This window comes from Camelus bactrianus, chromosome 27 (assembly GCF_048773025.1).
Source record: "Camelus bactrianus isolate YW-2024 breed Bactrian camel chromosome 27, ASM4877302v1, whole genome shotgun sequence".
In the NCBI taxonomy this organism is placed as follows: domain Eukaryota; kingdom Metazoa; phylum Chordata; class Mammalia; order Artiodactyla; family Camelidae; genus Camelus; species Camelus bactrianus.
In genome coordinates this window covers 13,623,635-13,640,196 of record NC_133565.1, presented here as the reverse complement: position 1 = coordinate 13,640,196, position 16,562 = coordinate 13,623,635, and the positions used below count along the sequence as shown (strand labels likewise).

Here is a 16,562-nt window from a genome sequence, read left to right as displayed (position 1 = left end):
TGGGATTTTATCTTGTGTCTTGGCCAAGAATGCAAGTCTTCTGGGATTGGTTTTTTCCCTCAGCATAAGTCCCCTGAGATCTACCCACGTAATTGCATGAGTCATATTCACTCATTTTTATTGCTGAGTACGATTTTGTGGTCTAGATGTACCACAGCATGTTGAATTATGCACCCAGGAAAGACATGTGGGTTCATTTCTGGTTTTTGGCTATTACAAATAAAGCGACTATAAACACTCGTGCATTGGCTTCTGTGTGAACATAACCTTTCCTTTCTCTGGGATAAAATGCCTGGGAGTACAATGGCTGGGTTGTAAGTGATGTTTAGTTTTATAACAAGCTGCCTTCTAGGGTGGCCGAACCATTTTTTATTTCCACCAGTAATGTATGGGCGATTGGGTTACTCCATTTCCTCTCCAGCATTTGGTGTTGTCAGTTTTCAAGATTTTAGTCATTCTGACAGGTGTGTAGTGATGTTTCATTGCAGTTCTAATGTTGACCATCTCTGCATGTGCTGACTGGCCATCTGTATCTCTTCTTTGGTGAAATGGTTGTTTGTGTCTTTTCCCATTTTTATTTGGATTGTTGGGGATTTATGTTACTGGGTTTTGAGAGTTCTTTGTATATTTTATTTTTATATTTAAAGTAACTACAAAGTCTATAATTTAACTTTTATTGTTTTACTTTTCCCCTCCATGTTTTAAATGGAAGTATAGTCAATTTACAATGTTGTCTCAATTTCTGGTGTACATCAGAATAGTTCAGTCATACATATACATACATATATTCCTTTTCATACTCTTTCATTATAGGTTACCATAAGATGTTGAATATAGTTCCCTATGCTATATACTATAAGCTTATTGTTCATCTATTTTATATAGTTAGTCTCTGCAAATCTCAAGCTCTCAATTTATCCCTTCCCATCCCTTCCCCCACTGGTAACAATTAGTTTGTTTACTATGTCTGCAAATCTGTTTCTGTTTTGTAGATGAGTTCATTAGTGTCCTCTTTTTTCTTTTCTTTTCTTTTTTTTAAGATTCCATATATGAGTGATATCATATGGTATTTTTCTTTCTCTTTCTGGCTTACTTCACTTAGAATGACGATCTCCAAGTCCATCCATCTTGCTGCAAATGGCATTATTTTATTCTTTTTTTATAGCTGAGTAGTATTGCATTGTATATATACAACATCTTCTCTATTCAGTCATCTGTTGATGGACATTTAGGTTGTTTCCATCTCTTGGCTATTGTAAATAGTGCTGCTATAAATTCACATTGGAGTGAATGTGTCTTTTCGAATTAGAGTTCCTTCCAGATACATGCCCAGGAATGGGATTGCTGGATCATATGGTAAGTTTATTTTCAGTTTTTTAAGGAAACTCCTTATTGTCCTCCATCATAGCTGCACCAAATTATATTTCCACCAACAGTGTAGGAAGGTTCCCTTTTCTCTACACTCTCTCCAGTATTTATTATTTGTGGATTTTTAAACGATGGACATTCTGACTGATGTGATTGTAGTTTTGATTTGCGTTTCTCTAATACTTAGCAATATTGAGCATTTTTTCATGTGCCATCTAGCCATCTGGATGTCGTCTGTGGAGAAATGTCTATTTAGGTCTTCTGCCTATTTTTTGATTGGGTTGCTTGTTTGTTTTGCTATTAAGCTGTATGAGCTGTTTGTATATTTTAGAAATTAGTCCCTTGTCGGTCGCATCATTTGCAAATATTTTCTCCCATTCTGTGGGCTGTCTTTTCATTTTGTTGATGGTATCCTTAGCTGTGCAAAAGCTTTTACGTTTAATTAGGTCCCGTGGTTTGAAAAAAACATTGCTGTGATTTATGTCAAGAAGTGTTCTGCCTATATTTTCCTCTAGGAGTTCTACAGTATCCAGTCTTACATGTAGGTCTTTAACCTATTTTGAGTTTATTTTTGTGTATGGTGTTAGAAAATGCTCTAATTTCATTCTTTTACAGGTAGCTGTCCAGTTTTCCCAGCACCACTTCTTGAAGAGACTCTTTTCTGGAGGAGGATGGTTTCCCCACCAACTTTCCTCCCACTCAGCTTCTGGTCTTTGGTCCGCGATGGCAAGAGTGCTAAGGAGGTGGTAACATCAGTGTCTATAAAAAACTTTCCATTTAAGCAAAGGCCCAGGGCGCACCCCGCCTGGCTCTCAGCCAGGACCCTCCCCCCACAATCCTCCTCCTAGGGTGCCACCACTGCGCACGCGCTGCCCCTCACGCAGGCAGCCCTGAACCTGAGATCTGCAGGAGGCTGCATGGTGCTGGGGTTGGCGGGGAAGGGGACACTGCTTATCTGTCTGCGTTTAAAGAAGAATGAGTTTTCCTCCCAGAAGCATGGCACTGACAGCCTCACGCACCACTGCTTTTTAAGGGGTTGACAGCCTGACCGCCAATGTGGTTTATTTCCAGACAAAGAACCAAGTTGGTAAAGAACTCCTTTTTGCATTTTGTCCTTCCCTGGATGAGTGGTCATTGCTGGCAAAAGAAAGAGCAAAGTCCATATGAAACTGTCTGGAAACATCACATCCCCTACCTGATTCAGAGCTGGCTCCCTGAACCGCCACCAAGCACCTCACCCCCTCCTTCAGCCAAGGCATTCACTTCTCAGGCTGCTCTGCAGTCAGGAAACTGCAAGAAGGGAGCTCAGCCTTGGGGAGTAAGATGCCAGCACGAGTTCCTGGGGAAGCTGTTCTTCTCAAATGAAAAGACAGTTTCAAGAAGAGAAGCATTTGGCCCACTCTGGAATGTGGATGTGATACCTGGAATGTGGATGTGATGCCTGGAGCTGCAGCACCTATTCTATGACCATGAGGCTGCATAAGGATGGTGGAGCAGGGAGAGGCTGTGAGCCTGATTCCCTGAGAACGTGTAAAGCTGCTGCATCAGCCCTGAACCACTGACTTCAGGACTCACTGTTAGAGAAGCAATAACAGCAGTCCTCTCCTTTGAGCCCCTTGCAGCCCAATACTATTCTGAACTATCTTCTTTTGGAGGCTTTTATCATGGCTCTCTGTGGTTGCTACCATTTCCTTGGCATCATAAAGGCTGAGAAGAGAGGCTGAGTCTATTCCCTGGGCAAGTTCCTGACACCTTCTTAGCTTCTCCTTACCATCCACAACCACTGGGATGACAAAAGCTGAATTGCTGGGATCTAGTATTTTCAGGAAGCCTCCTACAGCCTCTGCTGTAGTGTGGGACAGAAGGATGATGCCCTGGAGGAACCCTGGGGCAGGCTCCCTCTGGAGACGACTTCCCAGACAGCATCTGTGCTGTTCTTCCCACCTATGGCAGGTCCTTTTGGGGGAGATGTTGGGCACTAACTGTGGCCAGGAAGGGAGCTAGCTAATCAAGGCTTCGAGGTTTATCTCTGAAGCAATGTTTAAGGATCAGGGTATAGGTTTGGCTTCAGGACAGGCAGGATTTCCAGAGGTGACTGAGGACTTCAGTGTCTGGAGGGACTGTCCTGTGATGTCCATAATTAAGTGGTGATGAACTTAAACATGTCCAATGAAAACAGACCAAATATGGATAGTGGGTGGAAAGGAAGAGAAAGGGAAAGAAGAAAGGGCAGAGGACTGGGGAGGGGTGAAGGGAAGGAGAGTGGAGAAGGGAAGGAGAGTGGAGAAGGGAAGGAGAAAAGGGTTCACCCCCCAGGGATGTGGGTGCTCTGGTACTGGTGACAGACAAGAGGACAGGCTGGAAGGTCACGTGGTACCCCCTAGGCCACGCAGTGAATAGCACCACCACCCTCCTACAACATCTGCTCACTTCCATGCCAGCAACCCACTAGCAACACCCCTTCAACAGCCCAGCACCTTGGCTCAGGCCTGTTCTGTCCCCTGGTACTGGACTCTTGTCATCACAAGCCGCCTCCAAGACTTGTTCTAGCCCACCTCTCTCTTCTGTCTGCCCATCTGTCCGTTCTCCTCTGTTAGAATAATTGCTCCCCAGCTGAATGGAGCTTGTGGCTGCTCCGGGCATACCCTGCCTGGTAGGATGTAGCGTGGTGGGCTGGACTGTCTCCCCTACAAGGTAGTGAGGATCCCAAGGCAGAGGCACTGTTGTCTTTGGGTCCCTGAAATCTGGATGCATTCACTGAATGGACCCTTGGCCCCCCACCAAACAAATAGTGCAGGACTACTGGACTTTAGCACCCATCAGCTCCGTGAAGGTGGGTAGTAATGCTTAAAGCCTCAAATTCTGCAGAGCATTTGTGTTCTCTCCAAAAACGTGTGAGGCCCTGACACACTGTGCAGAAGTTACCCAGCCAGCGGGAGCTGCTTACACGTGCTTTGCTTCTGCTTGTGCAGAAGGGGGCCCTGGAGCATCTGCCCCGCAGTGGTCGTGAGAAGTGGACAGGTCAACGTGGGACCTTGATCTTCCCCTGACCACAGAGAGTCTCTGGGAGATTGGACCAGAAGTCCTGCCCCTGGCGTGGATCCAAGGCCCTGAGAAAGGGCCCTCTTGCCTCCCAAGAGCAGCAGGGAGCTTTGAGGAGAGCCAGAAGCCACGAGGGAGGGGCCAGCACTCACTGGCCAAAAGCTTCATGATGAAATATGTTTCCCTGTGGCCAAGGCAAGATGTCTGGAAATAGTACAGGGGAGTGATGCGATGGTCTGTTACAGTCGGCTGCCTCCCTGCTCCCCTTCCTTCTGGACTCACATCGCCATGTGATGAGCCACCGTGTATTTCCTGGGACCACACTCAGGGATGCCGGCGACCCTGAAATTCATCTGTCTTTCCTTCCTTAGTCTCCTGGGAAATCTCCGTGAAACCAGAGACAGAAGTGACAGAAGGAGGGGCTTCCCCTTCTTTGCAGAGCTGGTCACACATCCATCAGCAGTTAACATTCCAAATAAAACCCCCACCATTTCTACAGCAGACACATAACGCATGGACTGAAGACAAGCTCCACACGGGTCCATCTTACTGGTGGCTGGAAGTGTGCAATGCGCAGCCTGTGGGGCTAGCCCGGTGAGACTTTCTGCAGCCCTGAAATGGCTTCTGGCAGGAAACTCCCATGTAACGGTTTGAATGCAAATTTCCATCTTTTGATCCAAAAGCCTACTCTAGAGCAGAGGCTGGGAAACATTTCCCACAAAGCACTAGTTAGTAGATATTCTAGTCTTTGCAGGTCACACAATCTCTGTGGCTGCGTCTCAACTCTGCAGCTGGGGCACAAAAGCAGTGGCCACAGACAAGACGCCTTTGAACGAGTTTGGCTGGGTTCTAATAAAACTATTATAAACAGGTGGTGGGCTGCAGTTTGTCGACTCTGCATTAGGGGAACTTTTAAAATTTCCACCGAAGATTAATTACATACACATAAAATATGCACCCATGTGAAAGGGCACCCCCGAAAGGGCTGTCTAAGGGTGGCAGGATTATTAGTTATTAATTATTAATTATTGCTTCATATTTTAAAAGTTATTTTTGGCATTATTCTCAATGATAATATTTTTTTGTATGCATATGGCAGTTTTCTGCAAACCCATCACCACTGAGTGTGCTTCCCAGGGAGGGCTGCACATTCTGCCTCCTGCCCCACCAGGCCTATCCCTCCCCTCTCTGTCCCCCACCCCGGGCACCATCAGGTGGTGGTGGGCGTACCTTGTTCTCTCTGCTGATCTCTCTGCTCCATGGACACCAGGGCAGAGAAATGCGCTTGGTCATAGGCAAGAACCAGAGGTGAGCAGTGGCATCTGTTGGGAGGCACCTCCAAGGGCAGGTAAATCCCTCCAAATGGGATCGGAGCAAACGCTGCAGACACAAACAAGGGTGAGGGCACGGGGAGCAGGAGGGGGCAAGGGCACAGGGATCCCTATGGGAGGCCTGTCTCTGCTCTCGTGTCCCTAGAGGCGGCCCTGGGAGTGACCAACGTACTCCCAGCCCCCTGCCCACTGTGATAACCACGGCCACAAGAGGGCGGGGAAGGGGTGACCTCCTGGGTCCATCTAGCATCCCAGACCCTCCTCTGTTCCTCCTGTTCAGAGAGTGCGGCCTCCCAGTGGGCTCCAGCAAGGCAGGAGGGAGGACATGCCTGGAGCCCTCCCTGCCTGGGCCCAGTCCCTCCGAGGCCTCAGCTGAGGGTGGAGGCACATCGTGTGGCCTCCCTGGGCTTTGGGCTCCTTGTTGGTAAATCAAGGGGCAGTGTCCACCCCGGAGGAATGGCCTGCATCCTCAACTCCTCCTCCCCGCGTCCCGACTCCACCACAGCCTGGCGAGGGACTCTGTGGTCTCTCCTTTCCTTTCTCCTCTGTAACGCATGTGCAGAAAGGCAGGAGGGGACCTGGGATGAGGCCCGCACTGCTGGAGGGTGTGGGCACCGGGAGCCCCTCGGGGTTGGTTCCCACCCCGACTTAGCCAGATTTCTGCTGGCTGCCCACCGTTGACACCCAGGGTGGATGCTTGGCCGAAAGCAATCCCTCCTTCCTCTAGGAGGAAAAAAAACACATGCGGAGAAATAATAGGATCTTTGTCCAGGCAGAGTAAGGCTCTGTGTCCTTCTAGGGGCCCAGCCGTGATGTTTGGTTGTGTCTTCCTTAACTGGGATGTATGCTTTCTGGCTGAGGAAGAAAGCTCATCTGTTTTGCAGGGGTGTTGGTACAGCTCAGCGGTACAGCATGTGCTTAGCGCGCACGAGGTCCTGGGTTCAATCCCCAGTGCCTCCATTAAAAAAAAAACCTAACTACACCCCAAAAAATTAAAAATTTAAAATACATGTTTTATTACATGTAGACTTACCTTCTCCGCCCGAGTCCCTCAGCATCGTATCTGCTACCACGACAATGGGTCTTCTTAATATGTGGGCCAGGACGAAGACATGGAACTCCTCCAGACTCTCATACACGGGGTCCTCGGAGTTGTCCACGCTGGGAGACATGGCAAAGCAAGCCTGTCACTGGACTGAGTCAGGACGGGGGAGTGGAGGACAGAGCAGCTCCCCTCTGGACCTCACCTCCCCGGACCCCAGCCGTCGCGGCCATCTGAGGCCGCCTCTCTCCACACCACCCAGCGATGGCAGACACAGCGGCCCCAGCTCTCCAACCCCACCCTGGGTAGGGTGGTCTCAGGGGAGAGCCTGAGGTACAGAGAACCCGGTGGAGTGGGCTGGTGGCCACCTTGAAGATGTGGTCTCCCTGGTGACAGAGGCAGCCCACCCCAAGCACGCGGGGCCGGTTCTCCGGGGAGGGTGGGTAACAAGGGTGCGGTGGGAGCAGGGGGGATGGATGCTTCCCTTTGGGTTCACTCCTACATCCAGCAGCTTAGGCTGAAGCTTCACCCTCAGGTTGGCAGGCGTGCCTGGAAACATCTGATGGGCCGGGGTGGTCTGTGGCTTCCAAGCTCTGAGGGGCTTTCCTGGGAATTCCCAACAGAAGAGGGTGGGGAGAAGGCTGCCTTAGTGGGAGGGAGGAAGTGACAGATGCCCAATTCTGGCCACTTGGACCCTCTCCAGCCTGTCCCCTGACTCTTGTCCCCGGCTTAGGGAAACAGCAGGTCTAAGAATTGCTTCCACTTGGGACAGTAGAACCTGGGCAGAGGACTGTAGCCTTGAAGTCTCTCAGCAACCAGGTTACCCCCAAAAGAAGAAACATGGGAGAGGGGAGAGCCCCTGTCCCCAGCTCAGTGGGACCTCTGTGGCATCCCTGGTGCCAGCCAGGTTTGCCTCTTGGGCACTCGAATAGGGGCTGTGAATGAAAAATATTCCCACCGTATCAGTAAACCAAGGATGCTGCAGCCACCAGTAGCCATCAGCCACTGCAGCCACCCACAGCAGTGCCTCCTGAGGGAACTCGGGATGGGAAAGAACAGGACACTGGCCCTCGACAGCTAGGTGCATAGCAAAGGAATGCTCTCCTTGAGCCCAGACTCTCACATCTTCTCATATATAGAAAGGTACTAAATTCCTTAACTTGAGATGTCTGGTTTTCTCTAATTAACAATCATCTTTTGATGTTCTGACTACCTGGTCTTTGATGCAAAAACTCCTATAGATATATATATATATATACTGGCTCCTCCCCACCTCTTTGGAGCAGTCCCTTAGAGCAATCTGAGAGGCTGCCTCTAGGGCTTAAGTCCTCAGAATGTCTGCCAAATAAAACATAATTCTCAATTTTTATGTTATGCTTTTTTTTTTTTTTGCGTTGATCCAGGGCCCCCAGAATTAACCGAGGGGGATCTGTGAGGATTGGAGCAGGTAGGGTTCAGAGCCAGCAAGTGTGGCCCCTCTTGAGAACCCTGGGGTGGGATGGCCTGGACAAACAGTGCTGCATACACAGCCTGCAGCCACCTGCTACAATTGCTTCTTGAACGAAGGCTGTGAACCCTTGGGAACACGTGGCAGTCACCTGGGGATTTTGTTGTGATTGTACCTACTTGTGATTGCACAAGTTTTTCTTGTTCACTTTTCTAGTGCCTCAATATATCTTATTTTAGTACCTTAAAAAGTTTGGCAGCACCCAAAAACTCACAAAACAGTTGCACATAAAGTATAACTTTTTTCCTTGAACCACTTGAAAGCAAATTGCCCACCTGAAATCCCATCCCCCTGGTGGAGTCAGCGTGCATTTCCTGTGAACGGGGCGTTCGCCTCTGGAATCACAACAGGATCCTCACTGGGACCGGGTCTGGTCCCCAGGACAGACCCCAGTCACCATCTGCCTGCTGTCCCAGCAGGGCCCCTGAACAGAGGCTCTAATGCCAGGTGACATGTTGCATCGTGCCGTGCTGTCTCTTACCCTCCCACTGTCTGGAACATTCGTCAGGATACTTGACATTCGTGACCTGGGCAGTTTTGAAGGCTGCAGGCCTGGTTCTGCCTAGAATGTCTACAGTCCAGGTTTGTGTTTGCTCACAATCAGAGCAGACTGGGTTCCGCTGCATCCTTCTCGTGGCATCCCATTGGGTGGCCTGGCGGTGACCGGGTCTCCCTCAGGGCCATCTGCCAGGCTCCCCTCTGCACAGCTGCTCACTTCCTCTCCATAATTAATAAGCATTTTATGGGGAGGAACTCTGAACCCACACCCATATCCCATTCCTCACAAACCCTGCTACATTATTATCATGATGGATTCCCGGCTTCTATTTTATCCAATGGGTTATAATTCATTAGTGTGATTATTTTGATGCTCAGATACTCCTTAATTTGGTCAATGGGGCTCATTCAAGCTCATGTGACAGCCTGCATTTTTTTTTATTAGTCTAGTCAGTTACAATGTGTCCATTTCTGGCATTCAGTGTAACATTTCAGTCATACATATAATACATATATTCATTTTCATGTTCTTTTCCATTATAGTTCCCTGTGCTATACAAAGAAATTTGTGTTTTTAATCTATTTTATATATACTAGTTAATATTTGCATTGTTTTTTAGAGCACATTCTTGCTTTCCAGCACAAGAAGGTGGTCCAAGTTCATCTTCTACCTCAGCCCTGGATTCAGCCATTTCTCCTGGTTTTTTTTTTTTTTTTTTTAAATAGTGGACAATGGTGTTTAGAAGCCAAAATATGATTTTTGCTAATGTCATTGCTCTTAGACTCAGTAAATAGAGGTAGGGGACGTGTGTGTGTGTGTGTGTGTGTGTGTGTGTGTACACCCACAAATGTACACAGATAGTTTCATCTGTCATCTATTACCTATTACCTATCTATCTATCTATCTATCTATCTATCTATCTATCTATCATCTCTCTACTATCTCTCTGGAACTTTGAGTCCCCTAATTCTTTCATTTCCAATGGGACAAGTTCATTCTACTTGTAACGCCTTCCTCCAACAGTGAGGCACCAGGATTCTATTTCCTTGTTTGACACATCTCCTTTTATGGAAACAATCCCCCAGTGCTGCTGCCCCTCCCCTGAGCTGCCCTTCTCACTCTGTCTGGCTCTGACTCCCTGGCCTCGGTCCTCTGTGTCCTGCCAACCCCCTACTCCCTCGCCACCCACTGCAGATGCCCACCTTGCTTTGATGAACCTTAAGGCTTTAGGACTGGAATTTTTTAAGAAGGGAAGGGAAGTGGAAGAGGAGTGTGTTGAAGACATACATTCAAGCCGAGGCTAACACAATGCCCCTGGGTGTGCATCTGAAAACATCCCAGGTGATCATCCTGTCCAGTCATAGCTCAGAGGGTGTGTGGGGTCAAGCAGGTGGACAGTTGAACCAGACAATTAGCAGCAGAGAGGAGACAGCTTGGACGTACAACCTGCCCCTCTGCATGGCTGGCTGACTGCCCTTGGGCAGGACCCTGAAGCTGCCCAGGCGGGTTTCCTGGTCTGTGACTCTTGCTGGGGTGAGCTTTAAGGCTGCCATTTAAGCCAGGACGCCCCCAAATCCACACTGTGCCCTTCCGCTGCTGCCTGGGGTGCTGCCTTGCTGGCTTTGATTGTATTTTCAATTAGCAAAGTCTTTAAAAATTTGACCTGGGTTCCACATTGGCAAATGTGAGACCTCATAAGGTGAACGAACGTTCCTTCTGCTTGGTTGTCTGGTGGGAGGCACAGAACCTTGAGGACTCTTCCTAAGAATGCCTTGTTTCCCACAAGGGACCAACCTCTGACCCTGGAGTGCCAGCCCGCAGTGCAGGCTCCTTCCAGCAGCGGAAAGCCACTCACTTGTCCTTAGAAGACTGACTTATGTTCACATCCCTGAGACTGTGCATTGTGAAAGCATTTAGGATTCTAGTTATTTCTGAAAAAGTCCAATTAAAGAGAAAGGCAGCAAACACACTATAAACTTACGTAGACATGACAATGAAATTATAGAAACTCAGTCACAGAAGGAGAAACACACAAGAGAAGTGGGGAACCAGAGTGTAAGTGCTCCCTGGGGCTGCCCAAGAGTCCTTGAGAGGACTCCCTTTTCTCAGTCTTTTTCTCTCTTTCTTCTAACAGCCTCTCAGCCTCCATGATCCACCCCATCAAAAGAACAAATAACCTTGTCTTCTATAAAATGTTAGAAAGCAAAGTTGGTTATTTTCATCACAAACCTCAGGATAACTTGCTGATTCTGACTCTCCATGCCTGTTTCACATTGGTTAAGAGCATGGGTTTACATTTGCGGTCAGTCCCAAGTTCAGATTCCGGCCCTGTCTCTTTCGGGTTGTGGGACATTGGGAACTGATTTCATTTTCTGAATCTCAGGTTTCAGATCTGTCATTGGTGATGATACTGACAGCCTCACAGCCATGCTTGACGCGTAACATAACACGAGTGTGCTTGCTAGATGGCACAGCTCTAATTCCTGCCTGACAATGCTGTCCTTACCAATCTCTAGAGAATCCTGATCCTCTAAGAGGGCCATCCCTTCCTGTTCCAGCTCCCAGTCAAAGGTTGTGCAGGAAAACAGTGTGAGCACTCATCCCATCAGGGATGACCTGTGCTCTCTGCCTCCTAACAGGTCAGGTCTGGGCACTGGTGTCACAGCCCCGGGCAGGAATGCCTCCCCAGGGTGTGTGTGGAGGCACAAGTGGTCAGCTCCATGCCTGCTGGTCCTGGATCATGGTCTGTATGAACACACAGCCACATGTGGCCAGCACTGAGCTAGGGTTTGGAAAAGAATCCTAAAGATGCATTGGATTGGATGCACCAAAGGATATTGCAGTCTGAGGAGGGTATGATATAACCCATTCATGAGCCCTGCATGAGCAGGGGCTCAGGACAGGGCTATGTGCACAGGACAGAAAGGGGATTAAGTAACTGGAAGGTTATAAAAAGGCAGAGCTTCACAAGACAATCCCATAAGGTGGTTTATGAACTCCTGGACTCCCCTCTCCCCAACCCTGAGCTGCCCATGCCTGGATCTGGTCCTCATCAGTACCCAAAACGCTCCAAGGACTGACTGAAGAGACCACCACCCAGGTCACAGGCTGAGTGATGTGTGGCTTAGCCAAAAACAACAACAAAGGCTTTAAAAACTGAAGAAGTTGGAACCACAGTCCAGAGAAGGCAGGTGGAAACTTGCAGTATGAACCTAACCAGGCTGAATGCCTGCTAACATAAAAATGTCAACATCTTCCATAGATTATAAATAAGACTTAGAGTCTCATAACATAAGATCAAAAATGCTGCAGATGCAATCAAATGTACTTGACGGATGAAGGACCACCGAAATCTCGATGTCCAAGGAAGAGAACAATCAAAAGACACCAACTCTGAGTTGGCAGGTGTTGGAATTATCTGACAAAGATTTTGAAGATGTTATTATTAAGATGCTCCATTAAGTGATGGACATTTTAGAACCGAAAAATACAATGATTGGAAGAAAAACTTCACTGAATGGACTCAGTAGTAGATTGCAGGTGAGAGAGGAAAAGAGTCAGTCAGTCTGAAGACAGATCAGTAGATGATTCCAATCTGTAGAAGAGGAGAAGAAAGGACTGACAAAATGAGAATTTCAATGACTTGTCAGACAATGCCAAAGGTGTAATGCTCATGTTACCAGAGTCCCAGGAGAGCACAGTGCTCCTAAAAAGAAAAAAATATTTGAAGATATCATGACTGAAAATTTTCTAAGCTGGGCAAAAGACACAAATCTATAGATTTAAGAAGCTGAAAGAAATAAAGACAAGAAACTTAAAGAAATCCATGACCAGACACAACAAAATCAAATGGTCAAAACCCAAGGACAGAGAAAACATGTTGAAAGCAGCTAGATCAAAGTGACACATTCAACAGGGGAACACTAATTTGAATGACTATAGATTTCTTATCCAGAACCATGGTGGCCAGAAGAAGGAGGAACAAAATTTTTGAAGTACAGCAAGAAAAAGGTGTTAAACTAGAATTCTATACCCAGTAGAATATCCTTCAGGTATAAAGGTGAAATAAAGACAGTTTCAAATAAAGGAAAGGTAAAGGAATTCATGGCCAGCAAACCTCTAAAAGAATTAAAGGAAAATGTTCAGACTGATAGAAAATGATACCACAAGAAATGCTGAAACATCAGAAAATGGTCATGATCTGCATACATATAATAGACTATCCTTTTTCTCTTGAGTTCTTTACTATATATTTGAAGATTCACATTAAAATTACAACATCAGCTGATATGGTATTTAAAGGATGTAGATGTAATACTTAAAATTATAACACATGGGAGAGGATAAGGGACCTATATGGTGGTAATGGATTTTGAATTTCACTTGAATTCCAAAAAGGACTGTTTAAAGTATGCATATTGTAATTACTAGAGTCACCACTTAAAAACTATAAAAAGAGATATCAAAGATTACAAAAATTAAATTAAAATAGAATTGTAAAATATTCAAATAACTGAAACATGGGAAGGGGAACAGAGAAACAAAAAAATACAGAGGGAAAGAGAAAACAAACAATAAAATGGAAGATCTAAATCCAAACATGTCAATAATTACATTAAATATATATTGTCTAAATGCAGCGGTTAAAAGATAGAAATTGTTAGAAATGATAACAACTATTCACTGTGTTGAAGAAACTCACTTCAAATATAATGATACAGGTAGGTTATAAGTAAAAGGATGGGAAATTGCAGATCATGAAAATTTTAATCAAAAGAAGGTTTATCTATACCAAGCAAAGTAGACTTCAGAGCAAAGAAAATGGTCAGGGATAAAGAGACATATTATATAATGATAAAAGGATACATTCGCTAAGAAGACAGAACAGTCCTAAATGAACATGGATTTTACAATAAGACTTCAAAATACTTAGAAGAAAAAATTGACAAAACTGAAAGGAGAAATAGAAACAACCCAAGTATAATTGTAGGGTTCCAAACTTCTCTCTTGGTAATTTGAAGAACAAGTAGACAGAAAATCAGCAAGGATATATAAAAATTGAACAAAACCATCAATCAATTGGATTTAACTGACATCAACAGAACATTCCATTCAACAAGTACAGAATACACATCTTTTTAAAATGCACATGAAATATTCACAAAGATAGAAAATACATTCACTTCTTAGCAAACCTTAACAAATTTCAAATAATTTAAAATCATACCAATTATGTTCTCAGACCACATTGCAATTAAACTAGAATTAGTACAGAAAGACAACAAAAATCCATTACATAATACAATTTTAAATAATTCAGTGGTCAAAGAGAAGATCTTAAGGGAAATTAGAAATATTTTAAACAGAATGAAAATAAAAATGCAACATATCAAAATTGGTTCTATGCAGCTAAGCAGTTCTTAGAGGGAAATTTATAGCCCCCAAATGCATATGATACAAAAAAGAAAGGTATCAAATCAATAATCTCTGCTTTCACCTGAACAAAGTAGAGAAACTAGCACAAAATAAACCCAAAACAAGTAGAAGGAGGGAAATTCTAAAGGTAGGAGCAGAAATCAATGAAATTAAAACCTAGAAACTAATAGAGATAATTAAACAAAAAATTGGTTCTTTTAAAAGAGCAGTACATTAATAAAATTTTAGAAAGGCTGACAAAGAAAAAAGAGAAGGACACTAACTGCTGAATCTAAAAAGAAAGAGGGAATATCACCAAAGTACCCTCCATATATTAGGTTAAAAAAAGGAAAATTACAAGTAATATTATGCACATAAATTCAACATCTTAGATGAAATGGGACAATTTCTCAAGAACAACAAGGTACTCAAACCCACTTATTTCTATTTTCCTTAACTATTAAATAAATTGAATTTATAGCTAATAACTTCCTGAAAAGGAAAATCTGGTTGCAGATGAATTTGTAGATTTGGTGAATTCTACCAAATATTTAAAGAAGTATCACCAGTTCCATACAATCTCTTCTAGAAAATAGAAGAGGGAGTAATAGTTCCCAAATTGCTTTATAATACTAACATAACTATGATACCAAAACTAGACAAAGGCAGTAGTATGTAAAAAGAAAACTACGTTCCAGTAACCTCCATGGCCACAGATGCAAAAATCCTCAACACAATATTGCCCAACTGAATGAACAAAAGAGAAAGTGGAATTCATCCTTGGAATGCAAGGCTGGTTCAATATTCAAATATCATTCAATGTAACTGATCATATTAATGGTCTCAAGAAGAAGGAGAAAAATCCACACATCATAGTAATTGGTGTAGAAGTTTATTTGATGAAAGTCAACATTCATTAATGATAGAAATTCTCAACAAAAAGAATAGAAGGAAATTTCCTCAACCTGATAAAAAATACCTACTAAAAACCTACAGCAAATATCACATTGATGAAAGAGTTCTAAGACTGGTAACCAGGGAAGGGTGTCCTTTCTCACCACGCCTACTCAACATTGTACTAGAAGTCCTAGCTAGTGCAATAAGTCAAGAAAAGAAATGAAAGGCTTGGAAGAAGAGACTGGAAAGGGAGAAATAAAACTATCCCTACTCACAGATGATATGAATGTCTATGTAGAAAATTCCAAGGAATCTAAAAAGCCTCCTAAAACTGACAAACATCACAGAACAAAGTCAACACAAACATCAATCACATTTCTATAACTAGCAATGTACGACTGCTGACCCAGATGAAAACACAGACACATGTGCATGTGCATACACGTGTGCATGCACATGCACACGGCTTTTTACAATCGCTCCAGATGAAACACTCAGGTATAAATCTAATAAAACAGGTATAGAACTTGATGCTGAAAATTGTAAAATGCTAATGAAACAAATCAAAGAAGACCCAAATAAATGAAGAGACATACTGTGACTCCCTGATACATGGAAAAAGATGTGTAAGTAGATTCAACATTTCATATATTTCAATCCTCTCCAAATTCATGTATAGATTTAATGCAATATCAATAAAAATTCCAGCAGGATATTTTCCAGATATAGGTAAGATGATTCCATACATTTATATGGGAAAGCAAAAAAAAAAAAAAAAAAAAAAAAAAGACCAGAAATATTAAAAAGGAAGAATAAAGTTGGAGGAATAATGCTACTGAATTTTAAGATCTATTATAAAGTGACAGTAGTCAAAAGGGTGATATTGTCAAAAAGATGGACATGTATCCTTCCTATTCGTGGGTACGTGTTCCTTTGCAATGTGACTGCCCCTCCTCCCATTAAGGATGGAGTCTCTTTCTCTCTTCCCAGAGTCTGGCTCAGCCACGAGACTTGATTTGACCAGTGGGACGTCAGGAAACCCGATGCAAGCAGGGGCTTGAGAAGCACCTTCACAGTGAGGGCTGCCCCTCTTCCTGCCCTGACTGAAAGGAGCCTGAGGCTTTTCAAGGATAAAAACGCACCTGGACAGAGGTCCAGCAAGAGTCAGAGCATGTGGGTGAGGCTATCCTGGACTATCTGAGTGGCCCCAGGCAATTCCAGCTCAGATTGCTGATGCCCAGAATATGAACATATCTGGAGGCTTTGCTATATAAGCCACTCAGTTTTGGCGCTGTTTACTACACAACCATCAAAAATGGATACAGCCTAGCAGGGAGGGTGTCACCAAGTGCATTGTACATCTGAACAACACGGAGGCTCAGAGAGCTTGGGAGATGTGTTCGAGATCACACACCCAGCCTGAGATGCTAACCCAGGTCGTCTGGGTGTCTGGTTGGGGTC

General features: G+C 44.7%; 1 protein-coding gene across 2 annotated transcripts in view; it reads right to left on the bottom strand.

Moving 5' to 3' along the window:
* OTUD7A (OTU deubiquitinase 7A) overlaps positions 1-16,562 on the bottom strand; it is a 210,682-nt gene that overhangs the window by 12,210 nt on the left and 181,910 nt on the right. For both annotated transcript variants that reach the window (XR_012502680.1, XM_074354067.1), the window contains exons 10-11: positions 6,775-6,902; positions 5,641-5,790 (exon numbers count right to left, since the gene is read on the bottom strand). Coding sequence is in view for 1 of the 2 variants with exons in the window: in XM_074354067.1 (XP_074210168.1) it covers positions 5,641-5,790; positions 6,775-6,902 (278 nt within the window). In the remaining variant the exon portion in view is untranslated. The remainder of the gene's footprint in view (positions 1-5,640; positions 5,791-6,774; positions 6,903-16,562) is intronic.